General features: G+C 36.0%; 2 protein-coding genes across 3 annotated transcripts; one reads left to right on the plus strand and one right to left on the minus strand.

Moving 5' to 3' along the window:
• Nucleotides 1-1,574: 1,574 nt before the first annotated feature.
• LOC126377593 (probable 39S ribosomal protein L24, mitochondrial) lies at nucleotides 1,575-5,086 on the minus strand. The gene is made up of 6 exons (XM_050025407.1): nucleotides 4,929-5,086; nucleotides 4,675-4,850; nucleotides 4,261-4,378; nucleotides 2,851-2,991; nucleotides 2,249-2,380; nucleotides 1,575-2,030 (listed from the first exon to the last, which is right to left on the minus strand). The coding sequence occupies exons 1-6, from the start codon at nucleotides 5,022-5,024 to the stop codon at nucleotides 1,932-1,934; spliced, it is 762 nt and encodes a 253-aa protein (XP_049881364.1). The 5' UTR covers nucleotides 5,025-5,086; the 3' UTR covers nucleotides 1,575-1,931.
• Nucleotides 5,087-5,591: 505 nt separating this feature from the next.
• On the plus strand, nucleotides 5,592-25,329 carry LOC126377572 (V-type proton ATPase subunit C). Of its 2 annotated transcripts, none has more exons than XM_050025376.1 (13): nucleotides 5,592-5,743; nucleotides 6,177-6,310; nucleotides 7,967-8,068; nucleotides 8,866-8,917; nucleotides 18,737-18,834; nucleotides 19,130-19,218; nucleotides 19,559-19,657; nucleotides 20,433-20,556; nucleotides 21,332-21,463; nucleotides 22,157-22,254; nucleotides 22,372-22,504; nucleotides 22,985-23,106; nucleotides 24,814-25,329. In XM_050025376.1, exons 2-12 carry the CDS (start codon nucleotides 6,182-6,184, stop codon nucleotides 23,075-23,077), a joined length of 1,149 nt encoding a protein of 382 aa, XP_049881333.1. In that variant the 5' UTR covers nucleotides 5,592-5,743; nucleotides 6,177-6,181; the 3' UTR covers nucleotides 23,078-23,106; nucleotides 24,814-25,329. The 2 variants fall into 2 exon arrangements, with proteins under 2 accessions (XP_049881333.1, XP_049881334.1); XM_050025377.1 differs by lacking the exon at nucleotides 5,592-5,743 and adding an exon at nucleotides 5,947-6,090.
• Nucleotides 25,330-25,422: the final 93 nt, after the last annotated feature.

Raw genomic sequence — 25,422 nt, forward strand, 5'->3', positions numbered from 1 at the left:
TTTAATGGATGTTACTATATATATAATATATATAAACCTTCCTCTAGTTTTTTTTTTTTTTTTGACGTGACTTATTGTAGATTTGCCGCAGATGGCATTAACTACTTGGCCGGACAAATGGGGAGCGCTGAAGGCTCTCACCCGGTACAACGTTTAAGACAACAGGCCTGAGGGTGCCCAGTTGGGCGCGAACCTCGGCTCAGGGCGTCGTCTGAGAGGAAAAATATTTGAAAGAATTAATCGACCCTAGTGGGTCGATAGCGATAAGCGCTGAATGAGGGAAATCGTCGACCACGCCGGCGGGGTCGGTATCGGGGACCTTCCTCTTGAATTAATCTATTTATTAAGAAAAACCGCATCAAAATCCGTTGCGTAGTTTTAAAGATTTAAGCGTACATAGGGATATAGGGACAGAAAAAGCGACTTTGTTTTATACTATGTAGTGATTTGTAAGGTGGATTATTATGTTTCAGAGGACTTTATTGTTCGGAGAACGCTCGACTTCCTTCGTAGTGTCACAGGTTTGAATCCCGGGTCGGTCTCGAACCCAGTGAAACCTTTCGACACTTTTAAATGACAGATAGTTGACATCACGTGGTTTCTAGGTTTTATTTCTAGCTGGCAAGGAATTGGTAGGTAAAGAAATAATTACAAAAAGACTCTTAACTAAGTACATGGCAAATGGCGGCCTTATCGCTTAAGGCGATTTCTTCCAGACAACCATAAGGTGAGGAAAAATGTAAAAAAAATTTGAAAGATTGCGGGTACAAACTATAAGTACAACTTACCAATAAATACATGCAAATAAATTTAATATAACCTTAGGGTAGGGAAAACCAGCCCAATACAGGTTAGGTCACATACCTCCGAAAATGCATTTCTCCCCTGGGTACCCCTGTCTACCCCAATAGGGAAATTACAAGGAAATTAGCTTATGTTATGTTAAGTGATGTAAGTACGGTCACGAGCGTTAATATGTATACACTTTGGTACCATGTCACATTAACTTTTTTGACAAATTGAACTGTAAGTCTCACTAAATGTCAAATATGTTAGTGCGACAGAGTCCTAAAGTGGGTACATTATATTGCTCATGACTGTACTATACACTTCTGCCTACCGAAAATACAGATGTGCAGACACAGCTGTCGGTTTTTACGACATGCCCGAGAGAAAAACTTCTGAACGAGTTATGTTTTTATTTGCTTCCAGATTATCATAGAAGCCACTAAAATTGAATGTAATAAAAATAACAACACCTATCAGTGGCTGTGCAACGGGGCAACGCCGCTAGTGTAATGGGTTCGTTTGGACCAGGTCAGATTCAGAACACCTAAACACCTAGTTGGACGTGACGAAGTTACGTATGTTTCTGATTATGTGACAAGTTGTATTATTATAATAAAATCAACTACTTAATTAAATGTTTTTATAAAAATAATAATTGTTGATGAAAGGTGTATCCGGTTTTTATCTCTTTCTATTTAATAATAAATAAAACAGAGATAGACAATCTTTATCATAGACAGAATAAAGTTGAAAGTTACTTAAAAGTACAAAATAAAACGAAGTAGCCGATGAATAGAAACTATTTAATTAACAAATCACGATCACTATCTATACATAATACACTTCTCATGAAAAAATCTAAACACCATGCAAGTTTAATGTTCCATAAGGATTATCTTTTTTCTTTTTTGTAGGGTTTTTGGCCTGGTTAGAGAGACCTTTAGGCCAAATAAGAATTATCAGAAAATATTAAATGCGAATAAAATATTAAATAAATGATATTTTACAATGGGTTTTTAATTTTTAATATTAATATTCCAAATTCAAATTTAATTATGCTCGTGTTTTGATAAACAAACATTTGGAAGTGTTTCGATTTTTTTGACGAGAATTATATATATTATTTTATTAATTTAATTAAACTAATACCAGTAGGATTTAGCTGGAGTTCTCTCTTCCTTGATACCCATTGCTTCCATCACGTCCATTTCAAATGTGCGCAGCTTCGGATCGAAGGTAATCTGAAGAAATAAATGTACAGTTAGTGGCAAAACTGATTTGTGTTTTACATTTTTAGAGGATTCTCTGTTAGGTGGTAAGTGGTATCAATTTTAACACCTTGTATACTGATTCTAATAATGAAAACTTGTGTACTAACTTCTTGTTGCTATTTTTAAGTCATCCTCCAGGGTATTCAGTACGGTGTCACTAACACCACATATTAATTAGTTCTTATTACCTTAGTAGCAGCGTCGGCAGTGGTATCCTTCTCAGCATTCTCAATGTAGACGTCCTTGGTCTTATAATCTATTGTCTCTTCACTCGTTTTCGGTATGGGGATGATTCTACCGCTCGCTAGTGAGACTCGGACCTGTCATTGGAACATTCTAGATTTTATTACGAGATTCCATTTGGCATGGGTTCATGTGCATGGGCGAATTTGGATGGAGACACTCTAAAACACAATATCAAATATTAACCTCCGTGGTCCAGTGGTTGAGCATTGAGCTCACGGTCCGGAGGTCCTGGGGTCGATTCCCGGTGGGGACATATCACAAAAAATATATTTTGGTCCCTAGTCTAGTTAGGACATTACAGGCTGATCACCTGATTGTACCGAAAGTAAGATGATCCGTGCTTCGGAAGGCACATTAAACCGTTGGTTCTGGTTACTACTTACTGATGTAAATAGTCGTTACATGAGCCATGTCAGGGGCCTTTGGCGGCACAATAGTAACCCTGACGCCAGGGTTGATGAGGTTGGTACTCTGCCTCACAACCCACACTATAGAAGAAGAATAGGATTGAGCATACCTGGTCTTCTTATACAATGGATCATACCTTGTCCCCCTCCTCAGTGTAGCGCCACTCGATCTCCGTGGCCTTGAGCGTCTCCGGGTCGACCAGCTTCACGCCCGTCGTCACCAGCAGGGGTGCCTCCGACTGTATTGTTACCCCGGGGAAGTTGGCGTCTTTGCCCACCTGAAAATTATAAGTTATTTATATAATTTTAAGGATAGCAATTAATAAAACTTTTATCTGGTTTCTCAAGATTCAGGCATAGCCTAGTTTGGGGACCAATGTAAAACTCAGTGGGAGTTTTACAGTCACCATCACCATAGTGGGACCCGGATACCACCATATCTTAACTTTATTTTGTGCATTAAATGTTTATATAATAATAAAATTTATTTATTTATTTAGCTATTAATAATGTTACAAAAACTAGATGGCGTTGCTAAGTATGAGAAAGCTCATAGTAGTCAATGCCACTAATGCATTATTAGCTCAATTTATTAAAAATAATAATATAAAATTGTAAATACCAACTTAAATGTGTAATTAAGTTTATTTATTATTACATCATCCCAAACTAAGCTTTTTTGTGTCCTTTCCGTTAATTATACATCCATGTTTCCCTACCTTCGGTGATCGGCTAAATGCGAAGGCAAAGCAATTCAAGAAAAACAAAACACTAATGGTTCATTTTACAACTTTGTGGCTGCAATGAGGAACTTTTCAGGCTACATTCATTTAATATGATAATAACCTATTTTCTCATTACTTGGGTACATAATTATTCCAAAATACAATGTAATGGCAGAAGCAATATATAAAAACTAGATGTCGCGTGGTTCGCTCGCAGCAAGCTGCTCGCGTGTCTTGTTTTCCCGCCATTTTATTACCGCGATAGAATTTGACCAAGACTAAAATAGGTCTCGTGAAATCAAAAAAGTTCTACGTGCTATAGTTTTTCCAGGCCGTAGGGTATCTCCCTGATGCGGAGCAGTTTTCCAAGATGACGTTCCCATCACACCCCTATACATATTTTTTTCACCCGAGACATTTTCTGGAAGAAAGAAGCTACTGTCAAAGGCCTACAAGTCCAGTTTTAAAATAATTTCCATACTTTAATTTAATTCCTTGTATATTATTTAAGAATTCTGGGAGTGTACGTGCAATAATGTGATGATTATTATTTTTCAATATTATAATAGCCTACTTAATAATAGGACGGACTTGCAGCAAACAGTTATTAATTTCTCTTAAGTGCAGTTTTCACTAACACAGTTGGCTCGACCATTATAGATGGCGATATGGCTCACCACCTATCATGTTGGTCTAACAGAAAGCTCAGTGAGTTATGGATGCTTAGTTCATCTTGAGATGTATGTAGGTACCTCTGACTACCTCAGTCTGGATAGTCATGAGCTTATTATGTGTTTATTATTGTCATGATACGGTACTAACAACTCTAAGATGTGTGTTGAGCCCCTCGACGATGACCCAGTTGCGTTCCTGGATAACCTGGCACACTATGCCCTGCTTGCCCTTGTCGCGACCCACCATCACCTCCACACGGTCACCCCTGGAAACAGCAATTTTTAATTTATAAGTACTTTTGGAAGGATATTACAATCTGTAAATATTTTTTTTTTTGTGACTTGGAGCAAGTAGTTTCTATACTACACTGGCAAATAAAAGATACAGAACACATTCAGCTGTTTATCTTATTCTTTAAATAATAGTTGTTTTCATTTTCAATATAGGTATCAAGCTTATTGTAGGAATAGCTGTTGTCTTGAAGACTTATGGCTCTGATTACTCGAATAGAGATTACAGGATTTAATCATACAAATTCATTTAGAGGAGAAAAATACTGACTTGAAAAAGGTCCAGTTTTTAATAGGTTCCAAGAACACTTTTTTCCTCAAGACTCCACGGTCATTTTGCATACGGAACTGGCCAGTCCACGGCCTGTTTGTTGTGAAACGGAACTTTTTGCGAGCTATCTGGGCCTTTGTATACTGTGGGTACCCAGCGGGAGTCTTCCAATACACCTGAAACGCAGAAAAACAATCAATGAGGTTATGTTTTTGCAATCGACAAAATATTGCACTTCACAGATTAAATTTTACCTGTTCATAGCTCCTTTTCACATAAGACTCAGGAAAATTTGAATATTTGATAGTAAGATCGCCGACTTTCTTCGATAAAAAGTTGAATATTCGCATTTTTAATGTTTGTTTCGTAACCTACAAATTTGTAGTACAAAAATTTGACAGTGTCAGTGACAGTTATAATTGGACAATTGGACCAAATTGAATAATGCGTTCAGTATTGGTTCAGTAGGTACTCATAGCGTTCCAGGTTTTATCGTTGTTCATTTTTATACAAAATTATCGAGCTATACCGAACCTATACCCATAAAAATAATGTCGAAAACAAGTTAGTTTAGTTTTCATTAAATGTACGATTTATTGAGCGACTAAAGAGTAGAATTAATATCTAAAGTTGAAAGAATCTGCATAAAATGTAACGGGAATCCATAGACACAAACAAAAATATAGTTTTTAAAAAAGCATAAGCCTATTGATCAATATTTCCCGATGAATTTCAGCCAGTAATTTCGTATATTACACATGCCAATTTCATTTATAAAAATAAGATTGTTACTAATAAAGGTTAATTTATTAATGAATTGCTATTTAAGGTTATATAAACAGAATATGTGAGTTTATTAATGCAAGGAGAAGATATAACTTTTGAAAAAATGTGGCACCATAGACAATTGACGTAAATCAGCTGTCTGCTCAGTCGTTGTAGGTGGCAGCACCGCATCACGTGAATTTTCATGGCGCTGAGGGGCTAGTCCCGATTGTCTTGTGATTTCACCAAATTACAGCTGTTTTGAATTATTTGTTGTTGAACAGCACTAAATTATAAGTTTTGGGTGAGTATTGTGGTGCGTATAATCCTGTGTAGTGGCCGGTGTTCAAGGAATAAGCTTTTGCGCGCGACTTGAAAGTGTCAAAAGTTATGACGGTCGGTTCATAGGGTGGTTTGGGGGTGTTTTTCTTGTGCTATTCTAAAGCGGGCGCCGGGAAGTCTGACCGCCGAGCGGGCGCCAGTGTCCCACTCCCGATATTGATTCACGGCTCCAGCCGAATGCGTCACTTACCGCGGTGAAAACACCATTCATTTCGCTAGCCCCATGGGGCGCAGACTTGCGCTTCTCAGGCTAAATATCGATTTTTGCGACAAAGCGATTAGTTTAAATAGAAACAGACATGTGATACGGTACAATGTCCCTGTTGTTTTAGTAGTTATAAGCTTAATTGGTTTCAAGGTTGTGGTGTTTTATGGTGTTTGTGGATTTTTTTCAGTGAAAATGTCAGAATACTGGTTGATTAGCGCCCCTGGCGACAAAACTTGCCAGCAGACATGGGACAACCTGAACAATGCCACCAAATCTGGCAACCTCAGCGTCAACTACAAATTCCCAATCCCAGACTTGAAGGTATGTAACCCAAAAATTTTAAAATTAAAGGTCTCTTATATTGAAGTTAGTTTTCTTTGAGAATTCACAGAAAAAAGTAAAAAAAAGTTTAAAAGTCTGAAAAAGTTACAATGTCTCATGTGACTGAAAAATTATGACACTTTATCATTTCCTATTACTGTTTTTATATTGGCATATTATTACTAATTTTCATTCTGAACCTACAATCTTTATATCTCAGGTCATATTCCTATGATTTTATTATTTATTATTAAGATTTTATTATATTTAGTCTTAACAATTAAAAAAAATATAAGATCTAAAGTTATTTATTATAAGTGATGATTTTAAGTGTTGATTTGTGATGTGTAGTGGCATAAATCTTTCTCGAAATAATTAAATACATTTAATTTATCTACTTACTAATGTCAGAATAGTATCTATTGTTCAAAATAAATTTCCTATTCTTTGACATAATAATACAATTTATGTATGTGTTGCTGTTGCAGTTTCTTGTCATTTCTCCTCAGCCATAACACCTTGTCAAATGATGTAGATTCAAAAACTTTATACTGACCTTCAACTAGTTTATTCATGGTAATTATTTTGAGTAAATGAATCTGATTTCTGTGCTATTAAAGTGAGAACATTACACTATCCTTTTTTGTTTAAAATATGATCATAGACAAAGGCGAAGTAGGGAAGACTGGTGTAAGATTTGGCGGCTGATGACTTAGAATTTTACAACAAAATAAGACCTTGTTAAGGACCCTGCTCCATTACAGTTTGTGGAAAAGGTTTTACACTGAAATCAGCCTTTACTTTAACTAATTACATTCCCAGGGTTTGCCTACTGTCAACAACCTCTAGAAATTGGATACTTAGAAGCTTGGAAGCCCTACATTCTGTATTGAGTTACACTTTACATAAACCTGCCCTTTCTGCAGTTTCTATTAGGGGAAACATTATTTGTAATGACTTATTAGTAAATAATGGTTCTACTGGCAGACAAGTCTTAATTTCGAACTCGAGCCAGCCCCAACAGTATCCTGAAGACGTTATGTGATAGTTAAAACACATAATAACGGGTTTTTACCGCGTTTAAATGGGGATATGAGACTCCCGATATTAATATATATAATAAAAAAATATAATAAAATAAATAATATAAATAAAATATCGGGAGTATCGGGGGAATATCGGGAGTCTCATATCCCCATTTAAACGCGGTAAGAACCCGTTATTATGTGTTTTAATTATGATAATAACGGCGTAAACAATGTTATGTGATAGGTGGGACTCTCCCCTTCTAAAAACGTTCATGGAGCTTCACACTTTATAAGTTTGTTTTTATGCTCGCCCGAATAATGTCTTACTAACCCTAGTTTATAAGTTGTTTGTATACTAACATTCTATGGACTTCGTCTGAAATAAACAATTTTTAATTTTAATTTTATTTTATTATTACTGCTTTAAAAATGCGTTCTGAAGGTATGTGACTTGACCTGTATTGGCCTGGTTGTCCCTTCGCGAGTTGGAAGGTCAGACAGGCTGTCGCTTCTGTAACAAACCGGATCGTGAGTAATGTAGGGTCGGTGTAGTCGGTCATTGACCTTACAGCTCCCACAAGAAGCTCTAACTTTTGAGTTTGATTGTAGTTTTTTATTTGTCCGCCAGGTGGGGACTCTGGACCAGCTGGTGGGACTGTCTGATGACCTCGGCAAGTTGGACACCTTCGTCGAGAGCGTCACTCGGAAGGTCGCGCAATATCTCGGAGAGGTAACTGTCCTTTTTGCAATATTGACAACAACAGAGGTCTAGTTGTTTAGAGCTAATCCGGGTTCGATTCCCGACGGGGCCATTGTCGAATTACTTTGTGAGACTGTCCTTTGTTTAGGATTTTGCTCGCTGAATCGCCAGTTGTCCAAAAAAGATGGTTACGTGCTTCGGAATGCACGTTATGATGTTGGTTCCGGCTACTAGCATAAACTAGTTGCCGCGGCTACGTTGATAGAGGCGATGTGTTTATACACATCTCGCCTTAATCGCCGTTTTCTCTATCAACTCTTCATAAAACTGTGGTTGAGTAGCTACACAGCCATCGTTTTTTTTATAAACCTTGCAATAAAAAATACAGCGAAAATTCTAATAAGACTAAACAATACAAGTATTACACGAGCCATTAATAATTATGACCATTCATCACTAATTTAAGAGCCACACTCTTGTTGGTGTAGCATCCTCCATGTAACTTTTTAGGGAAAAATAGAGCCGTGAGTTCCCTCTTGCCTTCTGCCCAATTATGACCATTATGCCTATTAAAATTCATTAAAAAAGATGTTTTTAACTTAAGAAAAAAGATTGACAATAAAAAATGATAATGTGTAGATAATCAATCATTCTATTTAAATATATTTTTTTAAACATATTTCTTGTGAGGATGTACCTCTGACTACCCCAATTGGGATATAGTCGTGAGCTTATATTATGTTTAAATATTCTTATATTTAGGTGCTTATTATTGTTATATTTGAATTATTATTTTTCAATAATTAACACTATTTTATCATTAACAGGTTCTCGAAGATCAACGCGACAAGCTTCATGAGAACTTGATGGCAAATAACAGTAAGACAACCTTTTTCATTTTTAACTTTTATTTATTTTCTCATATGGCACTAAACATCTATCCTACATCGCAACGTTTATTATGAAAAGAAAGTTTTTAATTTATTTACAATGTGTTTGGTGCCATTTATTATAAATATTTTTGGACATTAAAACTGAAATTGAAACTAGAATCGTTAGTCATTTACAAGAAATAGATTTTTAAAATAAACAAGGGTTTAAAAAAATATTTTGCATGTCAAAGTTTAAAATTAAAAAATAAATATCGTAGCATGTTTGAGAAAATTTAGAGAAAGGTTAAAGCTGTTGAAAAGTTGGGCCTAATGTTGCCAGCATGAAAAACTAATTACCATAGATAAAGAATGAATTTGAAGTAGAGAAGTGAAATATAATAAAAGCACAGAGTAGTGCGAAAGATTTAAGCATGTGTCGCTGAATTTCGGTGGTTTTCGAATTACCTATTTTATTTTAACTCTTCCTTTTTATTTATTAATTTTATTTTTAATTCTTTGCATGAAGTTATTTTATTTTATTTACCTACTTACCACACTCGAGGTTTTTTAACTTGTTCTCTTTATTGTTTTTAAAATCAACGAAACTTGCGAGTGTGTTTTAATATTATTTTTGCATTTCTTTATTTATTTGCAATTATACAATTGCACAGTATCCAAGAATGTTTATATGTATATTATTTGTTTATTTTTTACATTATTCACACATTGACACCTCATATATCCAATGACATGAATATTCACTATTAAGCACTAATGTGTATATAATATTATTTACTTGTATAGAATATCAACGAATCTTTGGTATAATTTTGCGTTCTGAATCGTTCAAATTCCAATTGACTAAATAGAATTTAGATTTAAAAAAATATTGGATCGATATCTATAGACCACATTCGCAAAGAGAACTCATAAATATTCTGTTTTCGACTTTATTAATTTTTTTTACGATATTTAAATTAAATTTTAGTAGCAGAAGACACATAATTTGTTAATGGGTAAAATAAATAAATAATTTCCACCCTACCATGGACCTTACCGTGAAGTAAGATTATTATTATTAGGATGGTTGATGGTTGGCTTGGTTTTATGTGTCATGTCTTTCGTTTATGAATTACAGTCGTTGATGTTAACTAAAAATGATACAGCTGACATTGACATAGACAAAGATTAGCTTTTCCGGGCAAAATGTGAATAACCACTTTTAAGATTACGGTTTACAAAGATAACTCCAGTCTTCATAGTGATAAAATACGAACTCCTTTCTAAAAATGATTTTACTCAAAGATTTGTTGATATACTTTGCTCACATGTTATTTAATATATTTAACACAATGAATGGCTAAGAATGTTGAGTGGACAGTGTTGAAATTGTTTTTATTTTCAATGACTTTAGACAAAGGTTCATCTACGTACGACTATTTTGAACCTAGCACCCACACGGCACCATGTAAATAGAAAATGGAATGTATGTTCGTGGAAAATATTTATTTTGCATTATTTTTAATCGTTGAACACTATTTTATAAGTTCTGGCAATTTTTCATAGGTGCAGCAATGACAATTGAAATAATTATTTTATCGGCGTGAGGTATGATTTAGAAATAATGTTTATAATTAGGTACTATACATACATAATTATTATATTAAGTAAATGTTGTGTCAGATTTTAAAAATCCGAAAATAAAACATGTCTTTAATTTTTTATTCTAAAATCATAATTTAAAAACAAATATTGAATAATATTCTGCGTTAGTTCAATTGGCTATATTATAAATGTAAAGTAATATCAAAATTATTCTCGTTTCATTTAATCAATTTTGTCGTTTATAATATTTAAAAAAACACGTGTGTATAGATAGCACGAATAGTATTAGTATTTAAACTGGTACATATTTATATTTTTTATTTTAAAATGCTTTTTTATTATTATTATATTAAATTTTAATAATAATTCACGGCTGACACCGTAGTATTTAGATTGACTTGTTGCATATAATTATTATAGATTTTTGGAATGTTAGAATTTGACTTGCATTTCAGTGTCTGAGAAATGGAAAAAAGTTTGCGGAAGTAAGTAATATGTGTAGTGTATGTACAGCTTTCAATTTATTATGTGCTTTAGGCCCGTGTTAATAGGCTATTATTATAAAATATCAACCTTGAAGAAATTGTTCCATTGGGAAACATATGAAATAGTCATTATTATGAAAAATATAACTTCATATTTTTCATACGGGTAGCTTTGTTTCTCGAGATTGTATCATCAACTACCGTTCCGCTGCAAACAAGACGTTGTTTCCATTGTATATTTGATACCGTCTCGGGTATTTTATTGTGTCGTTAACTACTTACGTCAGCTTTACGAAGCAACTTGAAAATATAGGTTATGGGGGTATTAAATATTAAAGACTTTGGGCCGTTTCGAATAGATCGTCCTGTTTTATTGTACGTATTGTTGAAGTTTTATCTATTTTTAAACGAATGTTTTCCAAACTGAGAATCAAATCTAGCAGCTACGCTAGCAAGTAATCGCGTCAAATATTATTTGTTTTTCTATTAATAACTTTATAGATATACACAATGTTTTTTCAAGTAGAAAAAGCGTCAGTCTTATTATATATTTTATAAACGTAGTTTATTAATACGGGCTAGTATTATATCGAAGCTTCAAAGACGCGCTGAAATTTTATTACGCTCAGTTATAAAATCATCGTAAGTAATTTTATTACGTACTCATATAAAATATATGTATATATTAAAGTATAAATACAATATATTTTGTTTCTTGCATGTGTTATAGCTTATATTTCGTTGGCACTACGTGGGTTTATTCTGTTTTTGTTTTGTTCAAAAATGAATATTTGATATTTTAAACTACAGAGATCGAAATTTTATCAAAAGGGTAGTATCGTTTACAGTTAATTTTAAATTTATTTGTTGGTGATGTTGATATCCATAATTTGTATAATTGTCTATACTGTGATTTGAGGTAGAGCTAGTGATTTAATATTTAAGTAATTTAGGGTGTTAAGTGTTGTAATTATTTGACACAATCTGACGTAATATCGATGTTAAGACGGAAACTATCGAGTGTAATCATAATCATTATGTTTATAGTGTATATCGTTTTACGCTTAAAAAAACATATTGATTGCAACTATTCTATCGCTTATATTTTTTTCCGTAATAGGAATAAATAGTTCATAGAAACCTTTCGTATATTTGTGTTTTCAGCTTAGGTGAACATCTTACGTCACAATTGTATCAAATAATTCGTTGTTACAACTCTCAAAAATGTACGAAATCGCATTTTAGAAATTGTATATTGAATTTTCACATGTGTATTTGTTATATAGGTGTATATTGTTCTGGAACAAAGCAAATCTTCATTTCATTACCTTTGCACTTAACAACACAAACTACGAAACTATAACATCATGCAGTCGCGGCACATTTGCTCAACATGTTCATTCATGATTGGAGTCTCTTAACCAAATCAGGTGATTGATTTTTTATTAATGGTTCTGCCAAATTTTTAACCCAAGTAATTTATATCCTAACATTACTATATCTATTTAATCGATGTATTCGCTATCGGACAACAATTGGGTCGTTAGCGTGACAGAAACTAATTTCACTGGTTTATGCCTGAAACTATTTAGATGGAAATATTATGGAGGTTTCCTTTCATAAAATATCTTAATTAGTAAATAAATAATACCACTCGAGTTATAGCTATCATACAATTCACGTTGGGCACTGGACTGTATACTAAACAAAATATCGCCTTATAGTAAAACTCACGTAAGAGCTCTTTTTGAAATATCGCGTGATTTTCTTCAACAAAACCTCGATTTCGGTCAATTAATTTCAATCGGGCTAAACATTGAGACTACATTTTTTTTACATGGATTGAAATACCTTGTCTATTTCGAGGTTTTGTGGACAAAACACATCCAAATATGATTTTCCAAAAGGTGCTTACGTGTCTTTTTCTATAAGGCGACTATATCATGAATGATATTAGGAAAAATATTATTTTTGTTTGACTAAAACAATATTAACAACGCACCAAACTTTCAAAAATGCGATTTCTGATTAGTTCTGTTCTGTTAAACAAATATTCCATGTCTTAATATTAAGACCACAGTTTTATGTATTTCGGTTACTTTAGAATAAATGTAAGTTTGCACTGACATGTTACTGCGATATTTTAACAATATCTTCATGTCATAGTCGACCGCAATCACTGCCTCACAAGACATTCATAGCTTAGCCATATTGAGCTTTTACATATTGTCTATGCTTTGCGCTTTTTAATTTATTATAAATATTATTTAAAGATTATTTTCACTATTTATAATCAAAGAAACATGTATTTGTTTTTCTTTATATTTTGCTCCTATCCTCTTACTAATTTCCTATAATTTTATTTATTCCCGATTTCAAAGCGTGAGGCGTTTACGATCAATAAAGAAAGTTTTAATAACTTTTGGATTTACAATCAATCGCGCTTTAATAAATAATACTTGTAAAGGAATAGATTAATGGTGAAGGTTAAGTGTGACAGAGGGATTTATCGAGGTGGTAGCTACCAAAGAAACTCTGCGGCCTCTAGGCATCGACTCGTACGCGGACCCCGGTGGAGGGGAGCCACCCCCCACTCCCACGTCTCCTGTGTGCGACTCTGCCTTCTCTGAGCACCACGGCTGCTGGCCGTGCGAGCACCGGGACCACTCGCACTCGCACTCCCATTCGGAGTGTGTGTCGCAGCCATCGCAGCCCTCCAGTGGTCGCAGTTCGCCCCGCTGGGACGAGGAAGAAGATGAGGAGAGGCCTCATCACGTCCTGAGCCAAGGTTTAGGCAGCCCTGGTCCTTGAGCTGTCTGGGTCGCATTTGAGACTAACCTACACTGTAGTTACTATAGCATCGCGTAATTACTTCTAAGAGCTGCGCCAGCCATTCGCCGTGTATTTTGGCGCAGTGCCAAGTTCCCAAATCGAGTGTTTTGGAAACATTTCAAGGAGCAATGTCAACTTGGTATGGATATTCGCGTGAAATTAGTCTCAAATACGATTCGGGTATCCAAAATCCGGTAGGACCGATAAAATCTGTAGGTTTGCAAAGAGACTGAAGTTTCGTTTCTTAATCTTACGTACAGCGCTGCCTGCGAAATCAAATATGTATTAGTCGCGTAAACATTGAATAGGATTGTGACGGCAGTGATTGCGTATAAATAATTAGAAACAACATTATCATTTTTCCACTCTTTGACTTGACATGCACTTGGCGTATTTTTGATATTGTAGTACAGATGGCGCTGTCCGTAATAAAATTTTGGTCTCGGGAGCGCCATCCTGAATTTTAAATTTATTTAAGTTACTACATTTTGAATGTATACTTCGATGTATGAAGACAAGGCGTTGAGATTTTATTAACAGTTTTCGGGCACGTCTTCGTACATTGGAGTCTTTGATTAAATTAACTTCAAAAAGATTTTTCAATATTTGGCATTAAGTTTAGGGTGACGCTTCGTTCCACTGAAGCTAGCATATTCCCACAAATGTACGTCTTGACACAACACCTGTCTTGTCAATGTCGCTTTGACAGTAAACCGCTATAGATACTACCAATAAGCAGTAAAACCCTGTAGTTAATATAAGAAGGGCATTTCGTGAAATATTTCAAACTTTTCAATGCTTTATATTCACATATTCCAAGAAACAGTCTATTGAAAAGTTATATTCATGGATACCCTAGTAGCCGCTTATTTATACAACACAATTGTGATTTTGTAGCTTTTTAAGTTTTATTTTTATTTGCATCGACGTTTTTAAAATGTTACTCGATGTATGTAATTGTTGTAATTTTGAACCTAACCTTAATATATATGTATTTTTATATTTTATTATTTACGAAGACGCAGTGAAGTTATTTGAGTCGTATTTTTCCACACAGCCATGACAAAGAATTATGAAAAATATAATTTATTGAAATGAAGCCGTGGTAGCTTAGTTGGAAGACAGCTTAATAGATCATAAATGATTATCACGTGCTCAGCGGTGAAGGAACACATGGCGAGGAAAGCTATATACTCGAGCAATGTGTTTTCGGAAGTATTTGACTTAATTTGTAATTGGGCTGGGGTACTCATTGGCTTGGAAGGTCCAATCTAGAGCCTTGTCGAATCTTCAGCTTAGATAAACAGACTACGCGATTTTTTTTGTTTGACGTGACTTATTGTAGATTTGCCGCAGATGGCATTAACTACTTGGCCGGACAAATGGGGAGCGCTGAAGGCTCTCACCCGGTAAAGAGACTACGCGAAAAACCCACAAAAATGTATAGAAAAGGAACAAGCAACCAAACTTATAGCGTGGAAACTAGGTCAGACTTAATAGAGCATATCGTATGACGTCACATCCGTGTTATACCAATACGATTTTACCTTTATACTGGAAGGAGACGACAAAAGCAAACCCGAATTAAGACACGGAGATGTTTCACAACACTTTCGATGCCTCAATTATTACGTCTAAAGAAAATGTTTATTTAGCAATCAACAATATAAAACAAAGAAATGACAGTACAAAAAGACTATCCACCATAAACTTCGTCAAAATCTATGTCATTTTTTTTGAATAAACATGATATTTAATAGTTTAGTCACGTATATATCGTACTATCGTCTCTTAAAAGTAAATACACTTAGTTGAAAGATTATGTACCTTGAAATTTATTTAGCTAAACTAGTGCCTATAAACCCCACTACCCCGAAAAAACATTTTTAACCACTTACGAACTATGTTTGAAAAGCGTGAACCCCAAAAACTGAAAGCTTAAAGTACACTGTTACGCCACAAAGCGGAGGAAGTCTTATTAGGTCAGTATTTAGGTTGTTTTGGGAACTATTAATAAAGCTTTATGGGTGTTTATGAAACAATTATTGACCGTAGCCTTGTGTTAAAACACCACGCGCAAGCATAAATGAGTTGATACATTATTGAGCACAATTCCAACGTGATCGGGTTTTAATCTGTCGAATTTTCCTTCTTCTTCATCTTCTTTCTTATCGTTCCGTCACTGCTGAGTATCATAATTTCTTCCTCCACTAGGCTCGGTCCTGTGTCATGTATACAGCTCTTTGTATATGGCCCCCAGCCACCTGCTTGACCTGGTCCACCCACTTCATCGGTGCTCTTCCTCTAGCACGAGGACTTCCTGTACTATTTTAAAGAATATATAAATGATTCAAGCCGGTAGCAATAATTGATTCACATTACTAGTTAAAATGTAAGAAGAATTTTCAATGTGGAATATGCAAATAAGCTTGGGACTACTTCACTGTTACATTATGAGGGTGTTCCTAAAAATAATGGAAATATAATTTATTACCATCTTACTAGTTTTGAGACTAAGATTAGATGAAGTGTAACGATTTGATGTCGAAATAACTAGGCAATAATTACTTTCTTACATCGAAACTGATTTAAGACCCTTTTCATCTTTGCAAGGAAAAACGTCACAACATAAACCAGATAAAGAGAGATCGATGTGCTGTGTACAATTAATACCTATATGATCTTGTCCAAACAGCTCAACACTAAAACAGGCTATTCACCGAATGGTCGACAATAAACTGAGATGATAGCTCGTTCTGTATTCACGATTCGTTTACAGCGCAACATGAATCCGAGAACTTAATTGCGCTGAAACAATCTGTATTGTTAGGCCAAGGCTCCAGTCATATCCAAAAAGGTTTACTATTGAATGAGAACTTAAAAAAAAATAGTTTTGATATAGTAGTATCTGAAATTATACCCAGCCAAGGAACATCAAAACTGAATTAGTCTCTTCTTTGCGAGTCGATGGCGATCGATACTAAATTTTTGCTGACTGAATTAGTATGAAATAAAGAGTAGAAGAATATACTAGCACTCATAAAATGTACGATGTTTGATTACAACGTTATGTTTCATAAACATGTAGGTACATATTTATATACATCCCACAGGGCACAGGCCTCCTTTCAAACGGAGGCGGTATGGAGCATACTCCAGTACACTCTTAAATTGCGATTTGGGGGTATTTTGCAACGAAACGGCTTAACTTGTCGTCCGAAACACGGAACTTTCGTAACCTTATGTTTGTGTACAAGAAAGAGGTACATACAACGTTTAAAATATCACCAATATAATATCACTTAAGTGTATCCATCTGTGTTAAAAAGAAATGTGAAAATATATTAACAAATCGGCTGTTTGAATGAATTCTAAGGATTACGTCAATTAGTTATCACTCAAAACGAGCACACACATATATACAACTGAAAAGACAATATCAAAACATGTTTAGCTAAGAAATAATAATTTCGTGTCAATTTTAGCTATAGCCAAGGGACGAATTAAGTTTTTTTTTTTATATAATGAATAAGCTTTGCATTGGTTTGTTAATGTTTACATGTTAAACACAGTGGAATGTGCATGACCTATTTGATGTTAGCATGTAGTTTTTTTTTAATAAACCCGTGCTGTATGTGATATATCGTTGCATGGTTTGTCTAGTGCTATTATTTTTTTTTCAGTTTCACCGACCCGTACAGCTTATTTTTAAGTTATTTTTTCGTTCAAGCACTCATTTTTATAAAATACTCAAAAATGATATTTTTGTACTTATACCATTTTAGTGTTAAGGTGTTTAATTTTTTTAACTCTATCTATATTTTGAGCATCGTATTTTTTTTACTTAAAATAATAATAAAATACATAATACGTTAATAGATTATTACATGAAAGTTACACATATTTACAATTATTGGAATTTCGAAAGATTTTCTATGCTTTGTTCCTCTGAAAATTTTCTTTATACTAGTTACGTGACTCAATATCATTAGGTATTATTTATTCTGCACACAGAAATAAACAATTATTTAAAATAAAATTACGTCATCTGAACTTATTTCTACTTGCTTGTATTTTTTATGCACTGATGCACGCTTTTGCACAGTACTCTTAAACAATAAAAAGAACAACATTTTTAACTTGTAATTTCTTAATTCAAAAATGACATCTATAATTTTAAAATTGGAACAGAGTATAGATCGTTGTTTAATTAAATTATAATAGTTGATAGTCATAGATTTTTCTTATAGAATAGTTTATAGTGATTAATTTTTCAAGAATTTCCAATAATTGAAATAAATCGTGAAAATTGTGAAAAATAATATATTTTTTATCAATTTTAAAAGCGGTGCTTATAACAAAATTTAAACTATCTAGATGTGAAGTTTATGAGGGAAATGAAACAGATATGTTTTTTTTTATTCACATAAATAAGAAGTATAGAGCATACCTCGTTGCAGGTTGGTAGAGAAAGATCCTTGAGGCAATAAACTTAACTGCTCCGATCCGAAATCTGGCTTTGTGGTGTTCCCGTGCCCCTTTCCTGGGTTCGATTCCCGGCATAAAAACACGATAGCCTGTTTTCTTTCCCTCACGGACTTAGGGCTTTGTCACATACCGGAATGGCACAAAGCCGTCACAGTGAAAGCTCGCGTCATACTGCTGGCGTGACGGAGGGCAAATGGAGCACGACAGCCGTCACATTGCGAGCGCTTGTCGTCGCTCCGAGCGTAACGCCTAGTACAATACAACTACTAGCGCCACTGTCGCGCCTCGTCACGCCGACATTGTGACGATAGCTTCATTGTGATATTGTCGTGAAGGTTATGTGACCTAACCGTTAAAACACAGATATACCCCCACCCCACAATAGAGCGTGCCTTGACGTGCCCTTAATTTCGCAGGCGACCTGCCGACATACCTCACCCGCTTTCAGTGGGACATGGCCAAGTATCCCATCAAGCAGAGCCTCCGTAACATCGCTGATATCATCAGTAAACAGGTATGAATTTTATATGTATAAAAAAACCAATCTCTTCGCTTATGTCAACCGTTTTTAGTACAATCAAGTAGACATTCTATTTTGTTTTCGTTATGATGTCACTAACGCCCTGTTTATTTTCATGCTACTTGTAGCCTAAGCAGGCAGAATGCTTTTCGCATTCTCTTGTAAGGCCTATTATCCTTTTTAAACCAAATTTTCATTGTTTTGCTGTTGTGTCTGGAAATCCGATCAAAATCAGTATTACAAATGTGGCTACTACCCCAGTTAAATATAGTAATGTTAATGTTTGCAGGTGGGTCAAATTGACGCCGACCTGAAATCCAAGTCTTCGGCCTACAACGCACTCAAGGGCAACCTACAAAACTTGGAGAAGAAACAAACGTAAGTATAAACAACTTATTTATTTATTGAAAAATATGAACAAATACCATAAACGCTAAGAAGCAAATCTGCTGGATGAGATTTCTATTGAAAATATGAAATAAACTAAACGGTTTGTCAGTTTTGTGTGTAATCAACATGTCTTTATGTCTTTGTTTCTGTGTACAATAAACTATTGAAAAAAAAAGCATTGCTAAACACGACATGGGACTGTTTCTACGCAAAGTATAATGTAAACATCAGTTAGCCCTCAGTCGTTTAACTTATACAAATTACTTTGGGAGCGATTAGAAAAACAGTTGCCAGTTTTTTTTTTAAATTTTTTCTTGTTTGTGCACAGTGGAAGCCTGTTGACCCGCAACCTAGCGGACTTGGTGAAGAAGGAGCACTTCATTCTGGACAGCGAGTACCTCACCACGCTCCTCGTCATCGTGCCCAAGTCAGTATACCTTTTGATATTGTGACAAACACCAAAAAATATAACAATATTCTTTTTTTATTAGAATTTTTAAGTCACTGTGGTACATCGGCTTGATTTTCAACAAGGGTGCGCCGGTACGACCCCGATACGGGACTTTCACCAATGAGTTATTAATCTATCTTAAGTGCAGTTTTCACTAACATAGTTGGCTCGACTGTTACAAACGGCGAACGGCTCACCACCTTTCATGTTGGTGTAGCAGAAAAGTCGGTAAGGTGTGGGTACTCAGTTCATCTAGATATAGTTTTAAGTACGTACAAAGGTGTGTATGGATCGCAACAAGAGGATAACCGATCCCCTGATAGACATAAAGTAGTCGTAGATACATCCATCACAAGATGAACTAAGTACCCACATCTCACCGAGCTTTCTGTTAGACCAACGTGATAGGTGGTGAGTCGTATAGCCGTCTATAATGGTCAAGCCAACTGTGCTAGTCGAAATTGCACTTAAGATAAATTAATAACTAATTCGTGCAAGTCCGGTACCGGCGCTCCCCGTTTGAGAAGCAAGCCGGTGTACCAGAGGCCACAGTAACTGTTATAAAAATAGAATGGGCATGTACGGTCACGACCATTAATATGACATACACTTTGGTACCATGTCACATTAACTTTTTTGACAAATTGAACTGTAAGTCTCACTAAATGTCAAATATGCTAGTGCGACAGAGTCCTAAAGTGGGTACATTATATTACTCATGACTGTACTATGTACATGATTTATACCACAGGTCGATGTTCAATGAGTGGAACGCCAACTACGAGAAGATCACCGACATGATCGTGCCTCGCTCCACGCAGCTCATCTACCAGGACAACGACTACGGACTCTACAGCGTCACGCTCTTCAAGAAGGTCAGTTAGCATGTTCATTCCTGGAAGTATTTATTACCCACAATTAGAATAAACTATTTCATAAGTACATACATACATAGACAGCCTATATACGTCCCACTGCTGGGCACAGGTGTCCCCTCAATCAACCGGAGGGGGTATGTAGCATACTCCACCACGCTGCTCCACTGCGGGTTTCATAAGTAATCGGCTTGAAATCTTCTTAATCTTAATCATTTAATTAGCTGGACCTACTATTATTGTATGTCGTTTCTATATCTCGGACCTATGGAGTTACGGACCGTTTGTTGTTCCGGAAGGTGTGCGTGGAGCCGAAGCCAACACGTAGAGGACCCTTATTGTTGTTATTATAATGTTGTACCTTTGTATAAACATAGGACTGTGCTACAGCCATGTAGCACCTGAAATAAATGACTATATTTTAAGCTCTTGCCACACTGTTGGCGTTTACGTCACACCAAGCGTGACGCCCGTAATGTGACGTCTCTTGTCTCTGCTATACATAGTGTCAGTGACATCGTAACGAAAACTTTGGGTTGATTGAGACCATGATTCTGAGTTGATACCAAGTGGAATTTTCCATCGCAAAAGTATAGAATTAGAAAAAAAAAAAATGAATTTTGCGACAGAAAAATCCCCTTGATACTAACTCATCTCCCTCAGTATTCGTTACGATGCCACTAAAACTTGGCCCTATTGATTTGGGTTACCTATCACATATTAAGAGTTTTAGATACCTTGTTTTTATTTATAGGTAAGTGATTGATGTTCACAGGTGGCAGACGAGTTCAAGCTACACGCTCGCGAGCGCAAGTTCGTCGTGCGCGAGTTCTCGTACAATGAAGCTGACTTGGCCGCCGGCAAGAATGAGATCACCAAGTTGGTCACCGACAAGAAGAAGCAGTTCGTGAGTATTACATGACACTTTCACATCCCTAGCATACATAAACAGCCTATAACCTAGGTCTATGTAACCAGGCCAAAAATTCAAAAAAAAAAAAGCCTATAAACCTAGCCTAAGATCGAAGCAAATGGACTTCCATAGTCTCTGCTCATGTGAAGCTTACTTTATGTAAAAAAGCTTATTATAAGATTAATGACTACCTAAATGATAAAAATGTCTGGTATTGGATGTGTTCGTCTAGTTATTAAATACTCCCACCACTGCTAGGCACAGGCCTCCCTTCTATCAACCTGAGGCGGTATTGAGCATACTCTATAACGCTACTCCACTCGGTTGGTAGAGGTGTTTTTTACGGATAATAGCCGGGACCAACGGCTTAACATGCCCTCTAAAGTATGGAATCATCTTATTTTCTCGGACAATCAGCTGATTCAAGCTTACAATGTCCTTATCAAACAAAGGGCAGTCTCACAATGTGATTACGACTCTCGACTCGAATCCCAATTGGGAATCCAACTATCTATTGCTTTTTTTATCTATCAATAGTTTATGGATAGGCCACACTAGTCTAGGGTGTGACTGTGCTAAACAGTAAAAGGACAAGACCAAAAACAAGGCTGTATGAGCCAAGTTCCCTTTGCCTGGCGGAATGGGCAAATTAAAAAAAAATCTGCTAACCAATGTGTGTCCACCCAGGGTCCGCTGGTGCGATGGCTGAAGGTGAACTTCTCCGAGTGCTTCTGTGCCTGGATACATGTCAAAGCTCTCCGCGTGTTCGTGGAGTCGGTGCTAAGGTAAGAATTTAAAAAAAAAAACAAAAAACTACACGATTGCCACTTGTTCTGTCATAAATAAATAATAACTGAAGTGTATTGATGTGTTATCTATCCTATCCTTCTCTCTCCTTCCAGATACGGTCTGCCCGTCAACTTCCAGGCGGCGGTGCTGGTCCCGTCGCGCAAGAGCATGAAGAAGCTGCGCGACGTGCTGCACTCGCTTTACGCGCACCTCGACCACTCCGCCAACGCCGGCGCACAGGCCGAGGTGCGCACGCAAGGGCGGACACACAACCACGCACACACATACCCACACTCACACACATTCACACTCACTCACATATAAACACACGCTCACTCACTCACACAACTACACACCCATAAACTCACACTCGGCAGCCGGCACTCTCTCTCTCTCACACACACACACACGCACTCACTCACGTACACACACACTCACGTACACACTCTCACTCACGTACACACACTCACTCTCACACACACAAACACACCCGGCACTCACTCTCTCTGTCTCTCTCACACACACACACACACACACACATTTTTTATTACCTATTGTTTTTGTCTTTTTATAGATACATGAACTTGACACTACAACTAATTTCGGGTGAGAGCCTTCAGCGCTCTCCATTTGTCCGGCCAAGTAGTTAATGCCATCTGCGGCAAATCTACAATAAGTCACGTCAAAAAAAAAACTACAACTAATGCTATGTATCTTCACTCGCAGAGCGCGGAGCTGGCGGGGCTCGGGTTCGGGCAGTCTGAGTACTTCCCGTACGTGTTCTACAAAATCAACATCGACATGATCGAGAAGGCTTAAGCTAGCGTCGCCACGACACGCATACATAGGTATTATATTTATAATCATTGTTTCATTATCATTTATCTTCATTGTGGTCCTGCTATAAGGCAGACATCTGATAGAATGCTGATTTAGACCGGTTAAGCACAAACCGGATCCCCTTGTAGAGACCACGCGCCCAATAATATTCATACGTAAACATAGCGTAATCAATAAAGTCCCAACCGACAATTGGGTCGTGTACTAGGTTCAAGATAAATTATTAAATTCTGATTACTAAATAAAGACACATGTAAAAGTAATAAAACCCGTTTTCTTTTTTCAATTTTACTCATTTTTGAATTTTAAACAAGAAAAACGTAATAATAAGTCCGACAATTTATCACGTTTTTCTATGACGTCACAAAGTGCTTTTTCAAACAAATTCTATAGTAATTTCGTGTTTTGACGTTTAGTAAAAAGTAACTGATTTGACTAGTTGGAAACTAGCCTATTATAGACGACAATTCGGCTCACCACCTATCAGTAAGTTATGAAACATTATCACATCTTCTTCTTTTTCTGTCGTGTGGATTGTGAGGTGGGTTATCGACCCCATCAACCCTGGCGTCAGGGTTACTATTGAGCCGCCAAAGGCCCCTGACATGGCTCATGTAACGACTACTAACTTACATCAGTAAGTAGTAACCGGGATCAACGGCTTAACGTTCCTTCCGACGGTATGATCACGTCAATAAAATATGAACAAATCCCATTGGCTATGTGATAAATAAGTCACTGTGGTACAGTCATGAGCAATATCATGTACCCACTTTAGGACTCTGTCGCACTAACATATTTGACATTTAGTGAGACTTACAGTTCAATTTGTCAAAAAAGTTAATGTGACACGGTACCAAACTGTATACATATTAATGCTCGTGAGCGCCGGGGAGTACTTGCACCAATGAGTTATTATATTATTTTAAGTGCAGTTTTCACTAACAAAGTTTGCTCGACCATTATTATAAAAATATAGTCAGAGGTACAGTCATGAGCAGAGCAGTATCATGTACCCACTTTAGAACCCTGTCGCGCTTACATATGAGACTTACGGTTTAATTTGTCAAAAAGTTAATGTGACATGGTTTCAAAGTGATGTGTATACACTAGTACACCCATCATTAGATGAACTGAGTACCAGCACCTAACTGAGCTTTCTAACGTGATGGGTAGTGCCGTATCGCCGTCTATAATGAAAATTCTTTATTCGTAAGTAAAAAAATTACAATAGACAGTAATGTTATTATACATTGTTTTAAGTTTACGCGGTTATTATCATAATTAAAAACATAATAACGGGTTCTTACCGCGTTTAAAGTCATCCCGTGATCATGGTACTTGCAATAGTGTCGAAATATCGGGAGTCTCATATCCCTACTTTAAACGCGGTAAGAACCCGTTATTATGTGTTTTAATTGTCTCCGATATCGACCCCGTCGGCGTGGTCGTCGATTTCCCTCATTCAGCGCTTATCGTTATCGACCCACTAGGATCGATTAATTCTTTCAAATATTTTTCCTCTCAGACGACGCCCTGAGCCGAGGTTCGCGCCCAACTGGGTACTCTTAGGCCTGTTGTCTTAAACGTTGTACCGGGTGAGAGCCTTCAGCGCTCCCCATTTGTCCGGCCAAGTAGTTAATGCCATCTGCGGCAAATCTACAATAAGTCACGTCAAAAAAAATTGTTTTAATTGTAAATGTTATTATTTGCAGGTAAATGTTACCCAGGCCTTAAACATGCGGCCGCGCCGCTAGCCATACGCAATAATATCCTGTACATCTTACTTTACTCCAGCCAATCAATTTATAATTTATTTTATCCCACACCTTTGTAAAATAAAATCAATAATTTCCGACAACTATATTTTTCTATGTACAGATTTTTGAAATTTTATTTTAATTATATTTTTTCGTGTTTAACTAATCGATGCAGGTTGTTTGTTACATAAATGTATTTATGTATATTATTTATCAATAAGCAGTTTGATTAGAAATTTTGAATAATGTTTGGTGCGCTTTCACATTTTTCTTTAAACGCAACAATCCTTTCAGTATTATGTGTTGCGACTAGAGTAGTGTAATATACGTTATAGCCACCAGTTGAAGCCTGTATTATATAAATGTTCAATAAATATATTGGAGTTATGAAATGCAAAAGCTATGTAAATAAGAACATTCCTCATTATAACTCGTGTAGTACATAATAAAAATATTATTGAAGTTACTGTTTTTTGTAGTTTTACTTTCATTTTTAATTACCCTTAAGTAAAACCCTACCCTTAAGTGAATTTCAGAGAAACTGCTGTAGGTACATATTTGAGA

This window comes from Pectinophora gossypiella, chromosome 23, assembly GCF_024362695.1.
Source record: "Pectinophora gossypiella chromosome 23, ilPecGoss1.1, whole genome shotgun sequence".
NCBI classification, from domain to species: Eukaryota; Metazoa; Arthropoda; class Insecta; order Lepidoptera; family Gelechiidae; genus Pectinophora; species Pectinophora gossypiella.